This window comes from Ahaetulla prasina, chromosome 7 (genome assembly GCF_028640845.1).
Source record: "Ahaetulla prasina isolate Xishuangbanna chromosome 7, ASM2864084v1, whole genome shotgun sequence".
Lineage (NCBI taxonomy): Eukaryota > Metazoa > Chordata > Lepidosauria > Squamata > Colubridae > Ahaetulla > Ahaetulla prasina.
In genome coordinates, this window is record NC_080545.1 from 73,631,710 (window position 1) to 73,656,115 (window position 24,406).

The 24,406-nt window shown below is 38.8% G+C and overlaps 1 protein-coding gene across 2 annotated transcripts in view; it reads right to left on the minus strand.

Moving 5' to 3' along the window:
* Positions 1–13,496, minus strand: part of CRY1 (cryptochrome circadian regulator 1) — a 29,821-nt gene extending 16,325 nt beyond the window's left edge. For both annotated transcript variants that reach the window (XM_058190395.1, XM_058190394.1), the window contains exon 1: positions 12,793–13,496. In XM_058190395.1, coding sequence (XP_058046378.1) covers positions 12,793–12,950 — 158 coding nt within the window. In that variant the 5' untranslated portion in view covers positions 12,951–13,496. The remainder of the gene's footprint in view (positions 1–12,792) is intronic.
* Positions 13,497–24,406: the final 10,910 nt, after the last annotated feature.

Consider the following 24,406-nt stretch of genomic DNA (forward strand, 5'->3'; position numbering starts at 1 on the left):
TTTTTCAAACATTCTTCAGTTGCACTAAATAATAGTTACGTTATTTTAAAGTGATTTTAAACTGCTATTGTACAAAAATACTGATTCTGAAGGGTTACCCATAGCAAACACTGGCTATCATGTAAAAAAAAATCTTTAAAGAAAAAGGCAACAGCAGTCTCTTAAAATGTTAAATATTCCTTGTGTCCTGTGCTGCTGATCTTCTTGAACCCCCACCACCCCTGCCCCACCTCAGTAATCAGAGCTGTAGAAACCTGAAATCCTTGCTAGGAATTCCAATCTGATAGTGGAGGTATCCATGGTCACTAAGTGGGTTGTCTGATAGCGGGGGGGGGGGGGAATTCGGTTGATTTATCTTCAGGAATAAGTAGTTGGAAGAAGAAACTTTCTCATGAACCAATATTCTAGTTGGCATCTGAAAATGAGCAAAGGCTGCCACTGACATTGCTGAAGCCTTGAGATTGATGATATACTCTTGATTGTTGGACATCCATGAATTGCAAAGGATTTAAGCTAGGAATAAAAGTATGCCTATGGAAGGTACTGCCAAACAGACCCAAGAAGCTGATTATTTACAATAGGAATTTATAGTCATACATTTGATAAATTCTGTAGGAGTATTAGTGTAAGGATTAAAAAGAAAAGCTTTACTTTTTGGAAAACAGCAAATGGGTGGACCAGAATGTGGATCCTGGAAAATTAAGGGGCTAGATGGAATTGAAAATATTACCTGTGAGGTTTATAAAACAATATATGAGGTCTTAAAATTAATTAAGAAATCCGTTCTCCCCACCCCACCCCCCAAAAAAAAGTTTTGTTGATTGGAAAATGAACAGATGATAAGAAAGAAATTAAAGGAGAGAACACAAAAGTAGAAAAAAGCAACACTATTTGACTATAATATATTAAGGCTGTTTGGGAACAATACACTCAAGTTACATACAAGACATTACTTACAAGATAGATACTATGGCAAAGGATCTAGAAGAACAACAAATTCTACTGCATAAAACAGAGATTAAAACTGAGTTGAATGTGGATTTGGAGTTTTAAAAAATTATGGATTACGAAAGTGAAAATAGAAAAAGATGCTGTTGTTCTGAAAATGGATTTTAAAATGCCAGAGTATAAGCTTGATATTGTGAATGATGCCAAAATGGATTTATAAATGAAACCAACTGAAGTCTTAATAATGAAAGGGAACATACAAGAGTGATTTGGAAAGCCTTATCTTGGATTTATAAAAGGAATGCATGAAATCAAGAAAACTCTAGGAAGAGACAAAAGAAGAATTATAGTACTCAAGCTGTTTCTGAAAGAAGAAAGGAAAGAAAATAATAAGAAAGCAACTTGTGGGACATTACTTGATGTTGATGGGATTAAACATGAAGCTTTTAAAAACTAAAAAGGTTTATAAAGTGAACCTGCTTGATCAAGTTAAAATATATATTTTGTAAGGTTTTCTTTTTACTAGAACTGAATGGGGCGGCTTTAAAGATCTGTTATAAGTGGAGAGAGATTTGTTTTGCTTTTTTAGAGTAAGTAATAATTTTGGATTATAAAACTGAAGTTTTTAATTAAGATTAAAATATGTTAATGTTAATGTTTTTAGCAACTCTTAATAGACTTTTACTAATTATAACTAAATGATATATTTTTTGAAATTTGATTATTGGTAAGGGGTGAGACATGGGAAGAGAGTTTTTTAATTGAAGCTGTACATTGTGCATAACAATCATTTTCTATATACACGTGCTCAACTTACTACCACAATTGAACCCCAAATTTCTGTTGCTAAGCAAGACTGTTGCTAAATTAAGTGAGTTTTGCCCCATTTTATGACCTTTCATGCCACAGTTAAGTGAATCATTGCAGTTAAGTCAGTAACACAGTTAAGTGAATCTGGCTTGCCCATTGACTTTGTCAGAAGGTTTCAAAAGGTGATCAAATGAACCTGGGACACATCAATCATTATAAATATGAACCAGTTGCCCAAGCGTCTAAATTTTGATCACATGATCCTGGGATGCTGCAAAGGCCATAACTCTGAAAAATAACCATAAGTCACTTTTTTTCAGTAATTTCAAATGGTCACTAAATAAATGGTTCTAAATTGAGGATTACCTGAATCTTTTTCTTCTTTTTTTATTTTTTCTATTTATTTTATTTTTTCGTTTATTTTTTATATTTTTTTAGTTTGCATTAGTTTTTTTATCTTTGTATTTGTAAACTTTAATAAAATTATTCCAAAAAAATCAAATCTGTGTGGCAATACCTTCACTGTGATGACAGGAATCAAACAGCTCTATATAATGAAATACATAACTGGCCCTAATTATCCCTCTGCCTGAACTAAGGTGCAATTCAAAAGTTCAGAGGATATTAAAAAAAAATTCCAGAAAACTACAAAATTTATCTTAACAGCACAGCAGATCCTGAAAAAATTGAAGAATGCTAATAAGATATTAATCAAAATAAAAGAAATCTCTATGTATTTGTTTATAAAATTCTGCTCTAATAACTCACTTTCCTCTTGACATAATTGTTATTTTAAGCACTGTAAAAAGTTTAAAAAAGTTTAATTTCCCAAACTTCATTTTCTCTTTATTTTTTCAAAATGTTAATGACATCATTCATTTGAAAATATAATAGTGGCCAAAATAAGGGAAAACAGTCACTTTGTAAAGATTAGAATATTTCAAGAGCCAGGAACATCTTGTAGCTGAATACAATATGTATGATTGGAATTTTAGCTGTACTTTAAATCTGCTGATTCACAAACTTAAATTTTTTTGAATGATTAGCAGAATTCAATAGAATGCGATACTATTTAAGTACAGAAATACATGAACAAGTATTGTTTTGTTTATGTCATATAACATTTTTAGATTATTGAACAGATCTGGTAGGCTTTTTATTTATCAAAACTACGGATAGCCATTGATTAACTTTGATAGCTTGCAGATTATTTAATTACTGTATTAAAGAGTTTCACTTGAAGTTTCTTAAAGTGTCTAGAACAATTATTTTCCCCCTTTCCACAAATCTGAGCACAGAAAATTTTTGAAAGAGAAGTGACTGCTGTGAAGAAAATATTCTAGTCTATCTTTACAACTATTATAGTAGTAGTTCTGGCCAAACACCATGAGCCAATGCTTTAAACCATGGGTGTCAAATCTGTGGTGTCACGTTACCGTCATGTGACATTTTGTGACATTTTCCCCATTTGCGGAGCTGGGGTGGGCATGGCCTGCGCGTGACACATCCGGCCCGTGGGTCGCCAGTTTCACACCCTTGCTTTAAACTAAGTGTAAGAAAAAACTGTCCTAGTGTAAATCATTTGAAGACAACAAGAATCTATATGAAGACCTATAAAGCTTTTCCATTATTAACTATCAAAAGACATAATAGTTCAACATTATAGTTATATAGATTTGATAACATTTTCAAATGTATATATGCTGATTGAAATGAAACAAATGAATCACGCTTCTTAGGTTTTTTTTCCCTCCCATTTCCAAGAATTTTCTGTCAATATTCAAAACTGACTTATCTAACATACTCAGGAACATCATGATGTATCTCTAACCTGATTTTTCAGATAGACGATCCATATTAGAAAGCACTTACATTCTAATAAAGACCTAAGTTTTTGGGATATGGTGTGCTGGCTCTGAGAGAGCCACAGAGAAACCTTAATTTTAGATATTGACCTGTATTGTTTTAAAAATTAATCTAAGTCATTTGTTATGTAGGGATAAGCAGTTTTGCTATAGAAAAGTATTTTTAAATTACAAAAAGAAAACAAGCGCTTATGATTAATTTAAAATAAAAATAAAAAATGGATCCTATGGGAAGCAGAACCAGTTCTAGAGGATCATTCCCCACTGAATTTGCTTGTCAGAATCTCAAAAGGTGATCACATGGTCCCGGGACACAGCAATGGTCATGAGAATAAATCAAACATTTATATTTTGATCACATGATCATGGGAATGCTGGAAAGGTTGTAACTGTGAAAAACAGTCGTAAGTCATTTCTTTTAGTGGTGTAGTAACTTTGAACAGTCACTAAATGAACTGTTGTAAGTCGAGGATTGCCTGTATTATGTAAAGGAAGGAATTATAGATTATAGTCAAAGCTAGGAACCGTTATTTATCTAAGGCAAGTATTTATGTTATAGTGATACTTTTTCTTCATGTATCACATAACTATGCTTTTTACTGGTCCATGGAGAAAGATAACATTTACTCTAATAAAATAAAGATATACCATTCCATCCTTCAAGTCCCTTAAACTTTCTAGAGAAAGACAGCCAGTTTAATAAATATTTGCTAGTATTACCTTTGGTGTGTCTTTCTTATCCAGTTTTTTTACATGATTTCTAAAGGCTTACTTCAATATGAATCAACAAGAAAGTTTTTTTAAATAGGCTGTTGCTCTAGCAACCAGGCAAGGCTGTTTGGATTACTCCCGTCACAATGACCTACTTTAGAGATCATGCTACAACACAGTTTCATAACTTGAATTTCAAGTTCATCACCAGTGTTTTGAAGAGATCAGGCTGCACTTCTAAAGAAAATCAGATGTTTTTTAGAAAGTAAATAAAAACTTAAACTAGTCTACAATATTTCATACAACTGCATCTTTAAAGCTTAGCCAATTTAAATGCCAAATAATACAGGTAAAACGAATTATTGTACTACTGATAGAAATGTATTATGAAGCTTTTCCATTCATTGTTCCTCCATTCTCACTAACATGTAATCAAAATCAACATAGTTCTAATATCTACCGACAAAGATAAAAGATGTCTATGAAGATACATACTGATTGTAGCTAAACCTGGCATCTACCCAGGCATCCCTTTAAAAACAAAACCTCCTCAAAGCTAGAAAAGGTCATGGATCCCTAAATAACTCTTCTCTGACACAATTCTACTCTGTCAACCTAGCAGGGCTGGATAATATTTTAGGCCCAAGAGATTTACCATGTGCTAGTATAGAACATCAGAAATACACATATTCAGCTCACTAAAATACATTGTGGAAAGAAAAATCTGGCTCCTTTCACAGAGCAAAAATGGAAACCGCTCAATTTTCACCACAATTATCAATGACAAATGCAGCTGTTTTTACTTCTTTTACTGTCCTTTGGTGGCTAAATAACAAGGAGTTTCAAAGATCACAAAAGGAACATCTGTGGATTAAATGTTACAGACTTACATTTACTACAATAAGTCAAGCTACAATAAAACAATTTTTTTTATTGGAGGAAAGAGCAGGGTGTAGAAAGTTTTGTGCCAACGCAAAATTCTTAGGGTTGGTTATGAATTATTAAAGACTGATTCTTAAAATCAACTAAGTTGCAACGTAACTTTTAATTATGAAAATATGGGCAAGAAAAATATATACCATAACTGATTTTCAAATAATTGAATAAAAGGTTAATTTCCTCCCAGTCTGCATAAATCTTAGCAAGAGTAAACCTTCTCTATAGAAATAACCTAAATTAAAATCCTATTCTACCCAGACTTGTATGGTTCTAATCCTGCTCTTGAAAGGCCATATTTCACCTGCATAATGTTTTTAAGTCAGCAGCACAATCAAAGCCGGATAGCTCAGGCTGGTAAAGCCTGTTATTAAGAACACAAAGCCTGCAATTACTGCAGGTTCAAGCCCGGCCCAAGGTTGACTCAGCCTTCCATCCTTTATAAGGTAGGTAAAATGAGGATCCAGATTGTTGGGGGGGCAATAAGTTGACTTTGTAAAAATATACAAATAGAATGAGACTATTGCCTTATACACTGTAAGCCGCCCTGAGTCTTCGGAGAAGGGCGGGGTATAAATGTAAACAAAAAAAAAAAAAGCAATACTACATTTTTTTCTTTGTCAAAATACTTTAAACATAGGAAACTCAACTCCTCCACAGAAAACACTTTTTAATTATAACATGGGGAAGTATTGTAAACATTTGTGAGCAGTGTAATTTATTTTGCAAGCTGTGCCAGGCAAAACAAAATTCCCCATTGATGAATAAAGAGCATTTTTTAAAAAATTAAATAAAGTTTTAATCAAAAGAATATAAACAAAAAATCCCTAAAATGTATCAATAATATTTCACAAATAAATTTATTTTGCAGCATAGTTTTTCTAATTTAATAGGGACCTATATTGAGGGAAACATTTAATCTAGTAACAGAATCAGCAACAATTAAGTAAACCATTCGACATATTTTGATTTTCATTATTAACATTAAGATTTATGCATTTGTATCTCAACTTTAAAAAATTGAGAACTGAGAGAAAAAGATACTAATGCCAGATGACTTTCTCAACCAAATTTGACATATTTCACTGCTGGTTGGGAAATTATAAAATCAATAAAACAGATGGATACTAACTTGGATATTGCTGAATTAGATTATCTAATCTCTTACTGAATATAATAAGTATACCAATTTGTTAGTTGCAAGGAATATAACTTTTATTTCTGAATCAGAGTGCTAAAACATACATTAATAGATTATGATAAAACGTTAGTGTTCTGTAATACAGGTTTTTATTCACTACTTTATAGTCTTAGTTGTCAGAGCACTTGTTGCATACCTGACTCTTATTTCACTAGTTATACAAATTCCGCTCATCTTAAATATTCATTCAGATTAACTACATAAAACAATGCTACTTGAGAGCTTTCTTCAATTGTACATTTTTATCTTATGGAAACTATTTTCTTACCTTAAAACTATTTTATTTTTCTATCAGAACTATTTTATAAACCTATTAATATAACAGAATGTCAAAGAAAGACTTCAACTTTTAAAAATCTTCAAGAAAAGCAAGGTGAAAAGCACATAACACATAAGGCAAGATAAGATTTGGTATATGGGCAATGTACAAGGGTGGTTTAGCACTAATACAGGTATGTTGACTATAATGAATGGTGCTAGTTAATTTTTTATTTATATTTTCCTTCCTTTAGTTTTATTTTTTTGCCTTTATTTTGGTATTTTACTGTGATATAATATAGTAGATATGGATGCATACTATAAATACTTTTTATTTCAGTAGCAGTAACTTATTTGCTAATCAGCTTAATACAGTATAAAATTGCTTTAAAATTGAAAATCTGAGTCATGTAAGGAACTTTGAGCTTATTTTTGTCTAATACATTGTTTCTCAATCTTGGCAACTTCCAGTTATGTGGACTTCAATTCAAAATTCAAATCAACAGCTATGCTGGCTGTGGAATTCTGGAATTTGAGGTCCATATATCTGGAATCTATGTAGAAGAAAGTACCTTCACTGGTTTTCTTTTAGTACAGATTTCCAGAATAAAAGGTCACTTATATGTATGTACAAATACTATATGACTGATATATAATTGATGGCATGCTTTAAGACAGAGTTCCCCAAACTTTTCGGCTTTGTGGACTGGCGAGCGGGAGGAGATGGCCCGTGCTTGCCCATCACTTCTGTGGCCTGGTTCCAAACAACTCAGGGCCCAGAAGTGGGCCGCAGCTGGGGATTGGGAACCCTGCTTTAGGACATAGATATATGTAACTGAATTTAAGAGCCAGGAGAACTGTGCACCGTAATACTGTCTTTATCTTTTCTGTGCCTAAGCAGGATGTATTACTACCTTGTTTTCCCGAAAATAAGGCCTAGCCTCATTTTTGGGGTGGGCATAAATATACACCCTCCCCCGAAAATAAGCCCTAGTGAAGGGGTGGTCGTGGCCAGCACAGGAGGCAGCTCTTTCCTTCTCCAGTCACCTCCTGGAGGTTCAGCCCCTTAATTGCTGCCTGCTGAGCCAGCGAGGGCTGTGCAACTCGGCCCAGATATCCAGAGCACATCCTCAGCTGCCAGCCTCCTTCCCCTTTTCCTGCCGATCTTTCTTTACTTGGGATTGTAGCACAGATACACATCCCCAAAATTCTTCATCCAAAGCCTTCAGCCTTGCAATTCTGGAAGGAGCATCTATGTTGCGATTCCAAAGAACGGTGTGTGTGTGTGTGAGTGAGTGTGTGTGTGTATGAGAGGGAGGGAGGGAGGGAGGGAGGGAGGGAGGGAGGGAGGGAGGGAGGGAGAGAAAACCACTGTGACATTTCTCCAAAGCAGCAACTGGCCAGCAAATTTGTGTGCGCCTCTTAGCTGGTTTAGCTCGAGGAATGGGGAGGCTGCGCAATCAGAGTGCTTGGAGAGGGGCAGCCGGAGGGGAATGCGGGTGGGCATGTGGGCTAGGGGAAGCGCCGCGCTAGGCCTTTAAGTGGGGCGGGCCTTCAGGGAGGAGGAAGCCGCTACTCCACCTGCCAAGGACAGCCTCCCTCACCGCCGAGCATCTTGTCTACCTGATCTGTGGTTCCCCTCCACAGTTTCTCTTTTTCTCTCTCTGTTGCTCACACACACACAGAGGGAGACAAAGCCGGTGAAAAGTAAAAAAGGCCCGCCTGCATTGTCAAATGTTTGGGCTGCTGAATGCCGGCCTGTATGTCTATTCGGTGCTGCAGGGGCTGGGCTACAGCTACGCCAAGCCAGGCACTTTTCGGGCCCTGGCAGCCACTGCAACTCTCATGCCAGCTCTGCACACAGCTGGCCTGGCACCTGCATCACCCACCAGACCCAGGATTGTAGCCTGGCACCTGCAGCACCAAGTAGGCATGCAGGCTGGCACTCAGTAGCCCAAAGGAGATGCTTTCCTGCCAGAGTTCCGTGTCCAGCCGGGAAGTAGTTCCCAGGACTTCCCGATTCACAACCAGCCAGCTTCTGCCCACCTGAAGGAGAAGCTAGGTTGCGTAAAGGCTTTCCCCCACCAAGACCCTCTCAAGTGCCGGGCTGCGGGCTCCACCTCAGGGAGCCTCAATCGGGGCCAAGCTCTTTGCAACCAATTGAGGTAAGACTGTTCTTGAAGGGGGCGTGAGACGCATGTTGCCTCTTGCTGCTTTTGCAGCCTCAATCAGCTGCAAAAGCAGCCGTGATTCTTGCTGTCTCTTCTCTTGCCAGGCATGGCAGGGCTTCCTGTGCCTCGCTTCTCCCCCTTACCACCTGGCACCCCAAATTGTTCCCCAAAATAATAAGACCCCCCAAAAATAAGGCCAAGCCCTTATTTCGGGCTTCAAAAACATATAAGACAGGATCTTATTTTCAGGGAAACATCGTATTTCAATCAATTAACTTCTAACACTCAACACATAGCACACCTCATTCAACTATTGATTTGTTCCATGCCAATAACATGACATACTAGGAAAAAGCAAAAGTTCCCTAAATTTCTGAAGATCTGGCTCTGTCCCTGGCATTAGTTTTAGAGCTTATTGTGATCTTTTGATTTTTATTTGTATGAGTCTGTTTTCTTTTACATTATATATTGTTTTAATAGTTACCCAAGTTCTTTTAGAGTTGGGGTCCCTTGAAATCAAGTATAAATAAGATATCCATGAGTGTACTTCTCCATAAAGGTACATCATCTTGATTTCATTTTACCCTTCTAAAACCATTGAGTGTTGAGGAAAAAGTTGAGTGTTGAGGAAAAAGCTTTTTTATTAGACATTTAACATTTTACAAGAATAATCCTCAATAATTTGTTAGTAGTGAGGATACAGTTTTAGTTGATGGCCTTGTTAAATATTTGTTTTTAAATTCTTTTAAATTTGCTAATTATTCGTTGTATTTTAAGATGGCTGTACACCGCCCTGAGTCCTTCGGGAGAAGGGCAGTATAAAAATTTAATTATAAATAAATTTAATTATAAAATAAATATTCCTAATTCTACACCAGCTGTATATGAATATGAAATAAACCTTAAGAAAAAAGAGCACAATTTCACATAGAAATTAAAACAGATAAAAATTTATTTATTTATCACTTCTAGGCAAACTGAGGTCACAACCCACCTGCAGTGTTGAACGTAATGTTGTGCCCCCTGGAGGATTCTATCACAATTGTGAAAACTGATTGCAATTTCCCACTTTACATTTTCAGGGTGAATCATACAACTTGAAGTTTCAGAGCCTCAACTATCCCAAGATCACTTAAAAACCATAATTCTTCTCACCATTTTAAAATGGGACAAAAACTCCTAAAATATAATGAGTCTTACTTTTGAAAAACTACTATTTTGGTTACAGAAAATCACTAGTTTTACTTATATCAAATTTGTGCCTTGTATTTAATTTCATGGCCAACTTGCTTGTTTTTGTGACTAGCCAGACACACATGGCAACCATTTCTTCAAATTCTGAAACCATGGGACTGTTAACTCCTGCTTTATAACAATAAGATAAAATACTTAATGGATATTTTATTGTACCTGAGTAACTATTTTTATATCAAAAATATAATAATGCTTTATACAGTATTTAGTAAATAAAAGATATTTTACACAAGAGTCATAGAAACCTTAACAGAATATATAACCTAGATTTCAAAAAAGCAACCTGTTGCAAATTTATTTTTCTTAATTTGTTAATAAAGAAATAAGGCACATTCAGAAAAAAAATGAGTTACACAGTAAAACTTCTGAATACTGTACTAAGTTTTCACCATATGAATACTACCGCCTATGCTACAGAAAACTAATGAAGAGAAAAGAGGTCAATGATTGGTATATGTCACAGCAGGCTAACAATTATGCACAGCATGTCAGTAGGTCAGTTGTAATGAAATTCATTCATAAGTTTAGAATGAATTTTGCACACACCTTACCACATCGCAAACTAATGTTTCCAGTACACTTCACTTCATCAAGCCCAGAATTTTTCTGTACATTCTAAGCATTTCCTCTTCATTTACTTCTTTTTCTAAGATACTTTCAACAGCCTATGGTAGTATGCAGAAGAAAAGTAACATACAATTCTTGCTAACCTGTGAATGACTATTGAATGACCTATGAAAGCAATCAACTGATTGCTTTCAATCTCTTTCTCTCCCTAATAGTGAGAGGTCTAACAAACCCAGGCAATTCCATCCACAATTTACTGTAACTTACAAACCAGGAACACTATCTGCATATAATGCTAAATCAACAATGAATCAACTGCTGAGAATCAAATTATAGTGCTCAAATAGAATTTATTAGCATGCTTACTTGTTTCTAGAAAAATCAGAATCCTTGGAGGACTACATTTCAAATATTTCAAATAAATGACATTTAAGTGCTTAACACTGGATTTACAAAGGCCTGAAAAAAATTCTGGATACCACAGCCAGGCAATTAGTGTTAGTCACACATGAAGCTGCACTATTCATATTATGGAAAATAGCCCTGTTTTTCATTTTTCTTGCCTAGTGGCTACTACTGCTGTTGCCATTATAAAACAGTGCTATAACCCTGATTAGGTCAAAACAAAGACAAACAGAAAATTGTTTCAGACTTTAAAAAATATGGTATCCTAAAAACACTGAGCCTTAATAAATATTTGAAAATGATTTTATGCCTTGATCCTTGTTTTAGAATGTTAAAATGTTCTACTGAAACTGTACCAATTATACCCATATCTGTTACACCTCAAAAGATGCCTTGCATTGTTTGGCAAAATTGTCTATTGCTGACTGAGATTGGCAAGGATTAAACTTCTACATGCAAAGGATTAAACTTCTACATGCAAAGTAGATGCTCTACTGTTGAACAAGTCGCATTTTACACTTCTGCTATGGCTCAGTATCTGTTTTCTAAACCCCTAAGGGAGTATAAAATTTACACTCACCATGCTAAATGAAATCCATACCACAGCATATATTTCCTAATTTTACAGCTTTTAAAAAAGTAAGAAACAGAACCAAATAGTTAAAAATAAGGAATTTAGCAGCATCTTTTCCAACTAATAAATGATGTTGAAAGGCATGAGCCTTTTTGATAAGGAATAGACTTCTGAAGCTTTCACTTGATCTAATTTTGATGCAGCTCACAAAAGCTTCTCTCTGTATTCAATACACTTCCTGTTAAGCACTGTATTCAAACAGGTACACCCAACAATCTACTCTAACTCGACAATTTTGGGCAGATTTTTCACAAATTCCATGAACTCAATACCGGTTATGAAACATCCAATTGAAATGCAAGTGTGTGCATAGCAACAGGAGGGATTGCATATGTCACTGTTTCTTTGCTGACAGCACTGGGAAAGAAACTGGAAAAGATCCAAATTAGGAAACTTACAAGCAAAAGTAGGGATAGCAGCATGACCATTATATATAACCAAGCAACAAAACTAAGTGCCTTTTGCAATGCAAGGAAAATAATAATAATAATAAATCAAGACACACAAAAAATAATCTTATACAATTTTCATTCTTACGAGGCCTTGGCAGAGGTTAGCCTGCTCTCCTGTCTCAAGAAATGTGATTACAAACATCCATTTGGGATCAGCTAAAAAAAATAGGATTTTACGGAGCCATTTGATCGTCAACACAAGCTACCTAATATCAGTGATTTGGTATTAATCTTCCAAACCTCTTCCCCTCATGCCGTAAGGAAAAGGCAGCGCACCCTTTTGCAGTTTATGTAACCTTTTAGGCCTTTCCTAGGAAACAAGGGCTGAATTCAGAAGGAAATAAATAATAAGCGCCACTTATCGAACCCGTTTCACCGAAAACAGGCGGGGGAGAGTCATCACCCCCCTCCCCTCCCTTCCGTTGAGACGTTAGAAACGATTCCTGAGGCGGCCGCGGAGACTCGAGGTTGTATAATCAGGCGCCGGTGCGCATGCGCATCGACTCAGAATTTGGGGAGGGTGAGAAGCGATCAGCTCCATCCAAGGAGCCGCCGCCGCTGCCTCCTCATGCCCACTCACCTCCACCGGTTGATTCCCACGTTGGAGGATCCCGCAAACCAGGGGTCCAGGATGTAGACGCAGCGCACCGTGTCGGCCCCCTCGATGACTTCCCTCAGCGCTGGGTTGTCGTGGAGTCGAAGCCCCTTGCGGAACCAGTGCACCGAGTTCACCCCCATCTCCGACAGTCGGACGGATTCGCCGGGGGTGGGTGGATGGGTAGCAGCCGGTGGGGTGGGGTGGGGTGGGGTCGGCTCGTCAGGTGGAAGAGCGTCTCCGGGTGGTTCAGGAACGAGCGAAGTCGGCTTCGCGGCTCATGTCGGGCTAGGTCCCGCTCCTTAAAAGACCCGCTCTCCGGTCAGGGAGGCGAGGGTGGAAGATTCCGCTCGAGCGCGTCTCTCTTAAGCCCCGGTGGAGGCAGCGGCTGCGGCCGTGGAAGCGGCAGCTTCGGAGGAGATGGCCGCCAGCGGGAAACGCATCACCCCCTTTTCCCTCAGCCTCGCACGCCCACTCACAGCTGGGGAAGGAGCCCCACAGCGTCCCGTAAACGCGGCGGCAATGAAAGAGAGAGAGAGAGAGAGAGAGAGAGACGGAGCGGCTTGGTCGCGAGGCTTCTTCTTCTTCCTTCTCGCTTTTCAGCACCACCACCCCGTCAAAGCGCTGCCTCGCCTCGCCAGCCGAACGCCCTGTGCTGACTCTCTCTACTCGCCGCTTGCCCTGTGACTCTACGCAACTCTGCTGAATGACGAGGCAGCCGAACCCCACCCTCTTCTCCTCATTGGCCGACGGCTCCACGTGATCGCCGCCGCCTCACGTTTCTCAAATGTGTTTTGTCTGGTTGGGGAGAGGCCTGTGGGCCTCGGCGGGTTCCGACGTCGTCAAGTCGTTATGCAAGAGACGCGGCCTAAAAAGAAAGAGGCGGGAGCCAGGGTGGGCGCCCTTTCGAAGGCAGCAAAGCGCGTGCCCGCCGAAAAAAAGCGAGGACAAAGAGGGTGGGGGGCTGAGTGGTCTTCTGACCCACGTTTTCTGCCCCCAGAACAAAAAAATACGGGGCTTGCATGGAGTTTTCTATGAAGCGCGTTGGTTCTAGGGCAGGGGTCTCCAACCTTGGCAACTTTAAGTCTGGAAGTCCGCCAGGCTTAAAGTTGCCAAGGTTGGAGACCTCTGTTCTAGGGCACTCGGACGGATCGGGCGAAGATCCGCGTATAGTATGGACCAGGAACCAATGTATCTCCTTAGTGCTCCCAAAGCGTCCCCTTTCTTTTCCTCCCCCTTTCTCGCGCTTCTTTCTGAATTGGGGTGCGTCGATTCTGCGTGTGTCGACTTGCAAGGTTGCAATAGGCAACTGAAGCCAACGGAGGACGAGAATCGGAGTCTTCAAAGATCTGCGAGCGTGTTAACGTGCATCTTCCTGACTATGGTTGATCATTACATAATTCCATCATGAAATGGCCCATTGCAAATGATACTGTGTGTGTATTTGTTTGCAGACTACCACGTTAACTACCTCGCAGCTGGTGGCACATGATACCTTAAAGACGACTTTCGCCGATTAAAAGCAAATAATGCAATAACTAAAAGGCATCTGTTACATTTTAAAGACAGGGAGGAGTTTGTGTATGAACATAACATAGGGACAATACAATACACGTCTCTTAAAGGAAATGTGATTTAATATAGCAATGGACTTGGTTCTTATGGAGAAGCTAACAAATATTGCTTAATATTGTGCACAAGGAGTCCATAATAAAGGAATCCGCATATAGACGAGAGGTCGAACGACTAGCCTTGTGGTGCAACCAAAACAATCTGGAACTGAACACACTCAAAACCGTAGAAATGGTGGTAGACTTTAGGAGAAACCCTTCCATACTTCCACCTCTTACAATACTAGACAACACAGTATCAACAGTAGAAACCTTCAAATTTCTAGGTTCTATCATATCGCAAGATCTAAAATGGACAGTTAACATCAAAAACATCATTAAAAAAGGGCAGCAAAGAATGTTCTTTCTGCGCCAACTCAGTAAGCTCAAACTGCCCAAGGAGCTGCTGATTCAGTTCTACAGAGGAATTATTGAGTCTGTCATTTGCACCTCTATAACTGTCTGGTTCGGTTCTGCAACCCAACAAGAAAAACACAGACTTCAGAGGATAATTAGAACTGCAGAAAAAATAATTGCTACCAACCTGCCTTCCACTGAGGACCTGTATACTGCACGAATCAAGAAGAGGGCCGTGAAAATATTTACAGACCCCTCGCATCCTGGACATAAACTGTTTCAACTCCTACCCTCAAAACGACGCTATAGAGCACTGCGCACCAGAACAACTAGACACAAGAACAGTTTTTTCCAGAAGGCCATCACTCTGCTAAACAAACAATTCCCTCAACACTGTCAAACTATTTACTAAATCTACACTACTATTAATCTTCTCATCGTTTCCATCACCAATCTCTTTCCACTTATGACTGTAACTTCTTGTTGCTATCATTAAGGGTTAAATTGCGACCCTATGACTATCATTTGTGTTGTAAATGTTGTACCTTTGATGAAGGTATTTTTTTTTCTTTTATGTACACTGAGAGCATATGCACCAAAACAAATTCCTTGTGTGTCCAATCACACTTGGCCAATAAAAAATTCTATTCTATTCTATTCTATCTCAATCTAAATAATGAAGATATCTGTGTGGAAGAGTTTTTTGAGCCATATAGGCTCAATATATTATTTTGAGCCATATGTTATTTTAAGTCAGAAGCAGCCCATAATCCATCCTGAGTTTAAAGGATGTAAGACAGGTAATGTAGCATAATCAGCTTTGTTTTCCACTCAACAGAATGCGTAAGAAGTTCAGGGGAAATGACTAGGAAGGAGGTACTGTAAAGTGTTTATGAACTACAGCATCAGCTGCCTGTGGCAGTTGCCTCATGCTTCCTAATGGTAGAGATTAATTTAACTATAGAGGTATTCAGACTAAGAAAAAGGGAAGAGTAAAATGAAGCCACCTTCACATTTGTATGGTTTAACTCTGAATTTACCGGTATTGATAAGAATAGCAAATGTACATCAGGGATTCTTTACTTTTAGAATAAAATCAAGGACATTTTAGAATTAACCACAATAATGCCATTTAAAATGGACATAAATAACTCCCCCGTTAACTTTCCTTTTGAATGTTTTAATTGCATAATGGTTTTAATGTTTGGGGGGGAAAACAATTCCGATTGTACTAGGAAGCTATTAAGGAAATACTTTAAATAATCTTTTAAAAGATGAATAAATCTTAGAACAGTAGATTTCAGATGGATTCTGCATATATTTTTTGAGGTCAGATTAGTATTTGAGCAAAGTATTTTTTTTTCTGCACAGGGTTTAATTTTTACGATAGATTTGGCTATTTGGTATAATATATACCAAATAGTATTATATATATATATATATATAGGTCTTTGGTTGTTCGGGTTTTCTCCCGTGTAAAATTGGAAGTGTCTTGGCGACGTTTCGACGAAGTCTCATTCGTCATCTTCAGGCTTCAGCTTCGTGCTTCTGGGAGCAATGTGTGATCGCAGCTGTTTCTTCCTTTTAACTGCTAGTGGGGGTTTGAACTGATTGGGTGGGAGCTTGGCTGTGCTCTGATTGGATGGGGTTTTTTCTGTGCTCTGATTGGCTGGGGGGGGTGTCCTGTGTTGGTGGGGGCTTGGTTGTGCTCAGTCTAGTCTGTGCTGCAGGGGGATTTGAGCTGGTGAGCTGCATAGCTGTTGTTTGGCTTTGTGGTCGTGCTACATCTTCACTAGACTAGACTGAGCACAACCAAGACAGAGAACAAGAAAACGGCACAGCCCTCCTCCCATATATAAAAGGCACCACAGACAGAATCAGCAAGATCCTCCACAAACACAACATCAAGACAGCATTCTGCACAAACAGAAAAATATCCACCATCCTAAGAAACCCCAAAGACAAAATTGAGTTAGAAAATCAAGGAGTATATGAAATCCCATGCACCGCCTGCCCCACCACATACATTGGACAAACCAACAGAAGAATAAGTGCACGCATTGAAGAACACAAGAACTCATTCAAAAAAGAGGAACCAACTTCTTCCCTGGTCCAACACTTTAAAGTCACAGGACATGATATTGACTTTAAAAAGACCAGAACTATCGCCAAAACTGAACACTTTAACAACAGAATAATCAGAGAAGCCATTGAGATAGAAAAACGCCCACACAGCATGAACAAACGAGATGACACCTCCCGCCTACCAGCCATTTGGAAACCCGCCCTGATTGACAAACGAGTCCCTAATACGAGGAATGACACCAGACCCACACTCACAAGGTCCACACAGGATGTCACCACCGCACATCCACCCAGAAAGCAGACCCAAACCCACACTGATCATGAAGCACGACCAAGGACCAGAAGCCAGACCGCAGCTGCAACATTGGCCATTTCAAACCCCTCCAATCCATTCATGCAGCAGACTGACACCCACTATGAAGATGTAGCACGACCACAAAGCCAAACAACAGCTATGCAGCTCACCAGCTCAAATCCCCCTGCAGCACAGACTAGACTGAGCACAACCAAGCCCCCACCAACACAGGACACACCCCAGCCAATCAGAGCACAGAAAAACCCCATCCAATCAGAGCACAGCCAAGCTCCCACCCAATCAGTTCAAACCCCACTAGCAGTTAAAAGGAAGAAACAGCTGCGATCACACATTGCTCCCAGAAGCACGAGCTGAAGCCTGAAGATGACGAATGAGACTTCGTCGAACGTCGCCAAGACACTTCCAATTTTACGGGAGAAAACCCGAACAACCAAAGACCTATATACAAACACCGTGAAAACCTCAGAAAATATATATATATATATATATATATATATATATATATATATATATATATATATAATATAATTATAATGGTATAATTTTCAATGTATAAAGCTATATATATATATATAATATATATATATATATATAAAATAATATATATATATATTTAGTATAATATAATTATAATGGTATAATTTTCAATGTATAAAGCTATATATATATATATATATATATATAAAAATAATATAATATATATATATTTAGTATAATATAATTATAATGGTATAATTTTCAATGTATAAAGCTATCCTGTGCACAGAAATTATGTTTTAAAATTTAAATACAAAATAAAGACAAGTTATGTTGTTTTTTACAATGTACATTTATCCTTGGGTTGGAATAATACATTTCTTTTTTTTGAAGCCCCTTAAAAGGAATAGAGTATTTGGTTCAGCTGCGATAAATAATACTGTTTGTGCATTCCATTTTTATATAGATATGGCAGCATTTTTCAGGCTATAGCATATATTGCTAACTGGATTTGTCCAATAGGCTGTGTATCTGGAGAGCAAATTATTCCAGAGTATATTGCTGTCTCTCTCCACTCTCACTCAATTTTCCGTGTATGAGGACATACACAACCTGTCAGCTTTGGAAGCCATACTAGGCCAAAGGCTTCCGCGCTGCCACTTTCTCCTATGTGGGAAAGTAGGAGTGGGGGTTAGTAGAAGGGGCCATTAGACATAATAACATTCTTCCTGCCGGTCAAGGTTGGGCCAGGACTGCATCTGGAGAAGGAGTGGTCGGAGTGATGTCTCAAGATGGGACGGTTGGCGATTGGAGCATGTGATCGGCAGAGGGGTCAAGGGGTGGTGGTTTTGGAGTGTCTTTCTCTGAGGGAAGACCCGGATCTCCCAGATTCGGATATTCCCCAGTTGTGCCAGTTTATCTATCTTAGTAAAAGAACTGTGAAAGATGCTTGCTTTGGAGTCTTACTTGGAGAGGGGGTTTTCTGGAACGCTGACACAACCTGGGGAAAGCTTCTAGTGTTTTCCTTCTGTTACGCAAGATGAATGGCAGGTAAACCAGCAATAATTGTGAGCCACTCCATATCTGGAATTGGAGAAAGCAAGAGGACTTCCAGCTGATTTTTCTGCTTTGTTTACATTGAGCATTTTCCTCTCATAAGAAAAAGAGAACAGGAAAGCATCGGGCTTCTCCCAGACTTAAACTAGAAGGCTAGCTGACAGGGATTCAGGAATATAATTCTTAATCAGGTAGTTTTTATTTCGGGTAGTATAAAGGCCCTCTAGTACAAAGAACATGGAAATCATAATTGCAAATGGTTACAATTCAAGATAGATAAAACCTGAAGTTTGAAACATGTCTCCTCCCATCACCATTCTCCCAAAAATACTGTATGTCTCTTTCTCCGATCACCATTCTCCTAGTTATGTGGTATAAGAATTGGCTGATACTTTTCCATTTTTCTGCTAAGAACCAGTCTAAGTTTCAAGCCCTTTATTAGTTTGCTCAATCTAAACTGCTCAGCAAAGTGGACAGCATCTCTACAAGGCAGTGTTGGCTCTTGCTCTACCCAGCTTCTCCCGTAGAAGTTGCCATTCAAAGAAGGCTAAGATTTGAAGAAACTTACAGCAACGATGGTAGGTGAGGGGAGGGGGGAATATCTTACAACCTTCTGTAGGTCAAAATGCTTAGCTGAACAGAGTTACTTCATCTTTCTCACTACTAATAGCCTACTATTTTTAAAGTCTTTGTTTAAACAATAACCAAATATTTTTCTCATCAGCTAGCAATCTTAACTGTATTTTTCTTTTGTGATCTTACTTTACATCTCAGCCTCATGATAATCTTATGAGGTAGCTGGAAATTTGAAAAAAATCAGAATAAATTTAAAATAGTCCTTATATTGTATCTGCAAAAGTTATCATTTCTTTTTATTCCACCTTCAATACTTTATAAATAACTCGAGGCAGTGAACCCTCATAATACTCTTTCTTCCTCCTCTTTTTCCCACAACAGCTACCCTATGAGTTGAGTTGGGCTGAGAGCTTGTCACTGGCCCAAGTCACCCAGCCAGCCTAAGGCGGGACTAGAAGTCATAGTCTCCTAGTTTCTAGGTCAGCACCTTAACTACTATACTAGGCATATTATAATATATATATATATAAAAGCAAAAACCACTCATGCATTAATCGTGAAATCTCCAGAACCGTAAAGCCTACAAACTTGAAATTTGCCACCTACGTACCTCTTGGCTTCTAGGTGCTCACTAAGAAAGGATTTTTCAAAATTTATTTATTTTATTTATTTATTGATCAAATTTATATACCGCCCTATCTCCCGAAGGACTCAGGGCGGTGTACAGGCATTTAAAAACACATAAATACACTATAAAAAACAGTTAAAAAACTTATTCTAAGAAGCCCGTTAATTTAGAATTAAAAATAGAATAAAACCCAATTTAAAACCAGTAATTTAAAATCTAGCTCAGTCCTGCACAATTAAATAAATATGTTTTAAGCCCGCGGCGGAAGGTCCGGAGGTCCGAAAGCTGACGAAGTCCGGGGGGTAGTTCATTCCAGAGGGTGGGGGCCCCCACAGAGAAGGCCCTTCCCCTGCCAGACGACATTGCCGCGCTGACGGCACCCTGAGGAGACCCTCTCTGTGAGAGCGCACGGGTCGGTGAGAGATATTCGATAGCAGTAGGCGGTCCCGTAAGTAACCCGGCCCAATGCCATGGAGCGCTTTAAAGGTGGTCACCAAATGACCATCAGAGCCTTAGTATTTCCTATATTATTATAACACGCTCTGATGCTAATTAGTTAGACGTTCTACTCCCCCTCACAACTTGAAAATAACTGGAGAGAATGGGATAGCATAGGTCAGGCTTATGCGGGGCAAGCCTCATGGAGGGAAGGGGCTAGGAAGCCTGAGGGAGAGAAGGGGAGAGGATAGGATCTATGGGGCCAGCCTGAGGGAGAGAAGGGGGATACAAGAGGATCTATGGGGCCAGCCTGAGGGAAAGAAAGGGAGAGGAGAGGATCTATGGGGCCAGCCTGAGGGAGAGAAGGGGATATGAGAGGATCTATGGGGCCAGCCTGAGGGAGAAAAGGGGGATACGGGAGGATCTATGGGGCCAGCCTGAGGGAGAAAAGGGGGATACGAGAGGATCTATGGGGCCAGCCTGAGGGAGAGAAGCGGGATACGAGAGGATCTATGGGGCCAGCCTGAGGGAGAGAAGGGGATACGAGAGGGTCTATGGGGCAATAGATACGAGAGGATACGAGAGGATCTATGGGGCCAGCCTAAAGGAGAGAAGGGGAGAGGAGAGGATCTATGGGGCCAGCCTGAGGGACAGAAGGGGAGAGGAGAGGATCTATGGGAATAGCCTGAGGGAGAAAAGGGGGATACGAGGGGATCTATGGGGCCAGCCTGAGGGACAGAAGGGGAGAGGAGAGGAGAGGATCTATGGGGCCAGCTTGAGGGAGAAAAGGGCGATACAAGAGGATCTATGGGGACAGCCTGAGGGAGAGAAGGGGAGAGGAGAGGATCTATGGGGCCAGCCTGAGGGAGAGAAGGGGATAAGAGAGGAGAGGCTTCTGTGGGGCTAGCCTGAGGGAGAGAAGGGGATAGGAGAGGCCGATGTAACTAGTCATTAATTTTCAAACTCTGTTGATTTATCAAGCCCGATCTCATAGTTTTGTAGCAGAGCACGGGTTTTTAGCTAGTATAGTATATACAATATAACACTGTAGCATGCAATCTAATATCCCTTTTGTTGGGTCTTTGTGGCAAAATTTACATTCTCTTTTAAAAATATGCTCTTTTTCTCTCTTTTATGACAAAGAAACCTTCAAAATCTATGCTTCGCAAGTATTTGAACCCTTGGTCCAGGATCTGCCTTGCCCATAATGAACCACTCAGGTGACTACATTGAAAGCACACGGTAGACTTACATTTAGCAAAAGTGGTGCTTAGTAGTACACTAATAGGCTACTGAATGTAATATTTGAAGCGTTGTTTGCTCTGTGTTTTTATGGTAAAACTGCTTCAGGCTTAGAAAGCCAGATTCTTCCTAAACAAACAAAAATGAGAGACAAAAGATGAGAAGAAGAGCACCTCATTGACTGACAAAATAGATGTATTCCAAGTCTCTGCAGCCCACTTAGTAATTACCTGCCTGCTGAGATTCTTATTTGTATGGAATTATGTTTGCAGACACTGATAGACCTTTCTAGTAAATTTCCTCATTTTTGCTCATCACATGTATAGCAACCATTATACAACCATAAAGTTCTTATGAGAGAATATTTTCATATTTTCAGTACTACTTTCCATAAACCTGATGTAAACATTTTACATAAACTACAGAAATTATAAATAGTAAAAATATTTTTCAGAAGTATTTTTCGTTTGTAAATATGTATCAATTTAATCATATGGTTATGTATAGTCCAATGCACACTACAGCAAATACAGGTAGTCTACAACTTGCAACAGTTTGCTTAGTGACCATTCAAAGTTAAAATGGCATTGAAAAATATGACCTATGACCGTTTTTCAGAGTTATGACCTTTGCAGCATCCCTGTGATCATGTGATCAAAATTCAGATGCCTGGCAATTGGTTCATATTTATGACCATTGCAGTGTCGCAGGGTCATGTGATCACCTTTTGCAACCTTCTGACAAGCAAATTCAATAGGGTCCCAGACTCCCTTAACAACTGGATTAGTAATTTATCAACTACAACGATTCATTTAACAACTGTGGCAAGTAAGGTTGTAAAGTAAGGCAAAACTCACTTAACAAATGTAACACTTAACAACAAAAATTTTGGGCTCAATTGTGTTTGTAAGTCAAGAGCTACCTGTACTGTAGAATGCTTGTGGCAGCTAAATTCCATTTTATTTATGTATTCTAAACAACTAAATCATTCTGAAAAAAATCCTTCCAGGTTGTTTTAAAATAAATATTTTCAACAAAAATAATTACAATAGAATAAAAGTAGTTGCATACATATCTGCTTTGATTTGCAAGACTGATCCCATACAACCCATAAGAAGAACAAAAACATAGAATTAAAAAGAGTTATATATTCTCACTAAAGTTTAAAATCATTAAATTATATTTTTGATGGATGAAATAAGCGATGGCCTTGATCCTGATCTTAACTAAAGTTAGACAACAACAGGAAGTACTTGATGTGGCAAACATCATTAGATTAGGCAAGGCCAGTCTGCCTTCATTTATTTTCCACGAAAATAAGCCTACACCCAGTAATTCCTGACTACTGCAATCAATTTGTAGTGGTTTCTTTTAAAAAATAATGTGTCATGCTTGGGAAAAGAGATGAAAACAAATATTTCTACACGTCATTTTAGCATATATTTACATTTAGTGTCACCTTTGTAACAGATGATTTAATTACTAAATCTATTGATTTTATGACAGTTGTGAAGACTAGAGATCATTCAGGTTTCACAGACTTCTTATATGAAGACAGCTCTCCATGGATTCGTACGATGACGATGTTATCCATTAATTGTGTCCAACTCTTGGTAATTCTATGGGCCTGGTCTCTCCACATCTTCCGATCTTACACTGTTTCTTTGGATTTTTCTATGTTCTGGCTGGTGTCAGCTTTGATGGTGTGCAGCCATCGTGTTCTTTAGTGGCCTGCTTTCCTTTTACCCCTAACTCTTCCCAACATTATCCAATGAATTCCCCTGCATGACATAGCCAAAATAATTGGTCACAGTTTTGTGATTTTTACTTCTAGTGACGTTTGGTGTTTTGCACTCTAGTATTTGCTTGTTGGTCACCTTTGCTAAATGAATTTGTATATTATGACTTTATTTATTTATTTATTTATTTATTTATTTATTTATTTATTTATTTATTATTTATTTATTTAATTTATATACTGCCCTTTTCCTGAAGGACTCAGGGCGGTTCACAGCCAAGTAAGAACAAAATTACAAAAAATTAAAGAACATTTTAAAAATCTAATTCAAATTAGGCCAAAACGAATAAAAACAGTGATAAAACCATAATAAAACCCACATTTAAAATGCGTTAGGCCAGCTTTGTGCGATAAAACAAGAAGGTCTTTAGCTCGTGTCGAAAGGTCCGGAGGTCGGGGAGTTGTCGTATCGCCGGAGGCAGCTCATTCCAGAGGGCAGGAGCCCCCACGGAGAAGGCCTTCCCCCTGGGCATCGCCAGTCGACATTGTTTGACTGACGGTACCCTGAGGAGGCCCTCCCTATGGGAGCGCACAGGTCGCTGGGAGGCTATTGGTGGCAGCAGGCGGTCCTGTAAATAACCCGGTCCTATGCCATGGAGCGCTTTAAAGATGGTAACCAACACCTTGAATTGCACCCAGAAGACCACCGGAAGCCAGTGCAGCTTGCGCAGGAGAAGTGTTATATGGGAGCTTCGAGTTACTCCCTCTATTACCCTTTTATACCCTATATAAAATATATTTTATATATGCATATATGGGATCATTTTCCTACTTTTTGGAAATCAGTCCCATTTGGAAAATTGTCCCAATAGCACTGGAAAAAGCAGTGCTAAGAGTTGTGTTACGCAAAAGAATATGACAGCAAATCTGATATTGCCCCACATACTTTACTTTGCACTTTGTGGAATTCTGCTTAGCCACTTCATTTGAAATGTAATTAATCATACACCATAAAACTGTTAGACCCCTTGCAATTTGCATACCAAGCAAATAGATCAACAGATGATGCTGTTAAT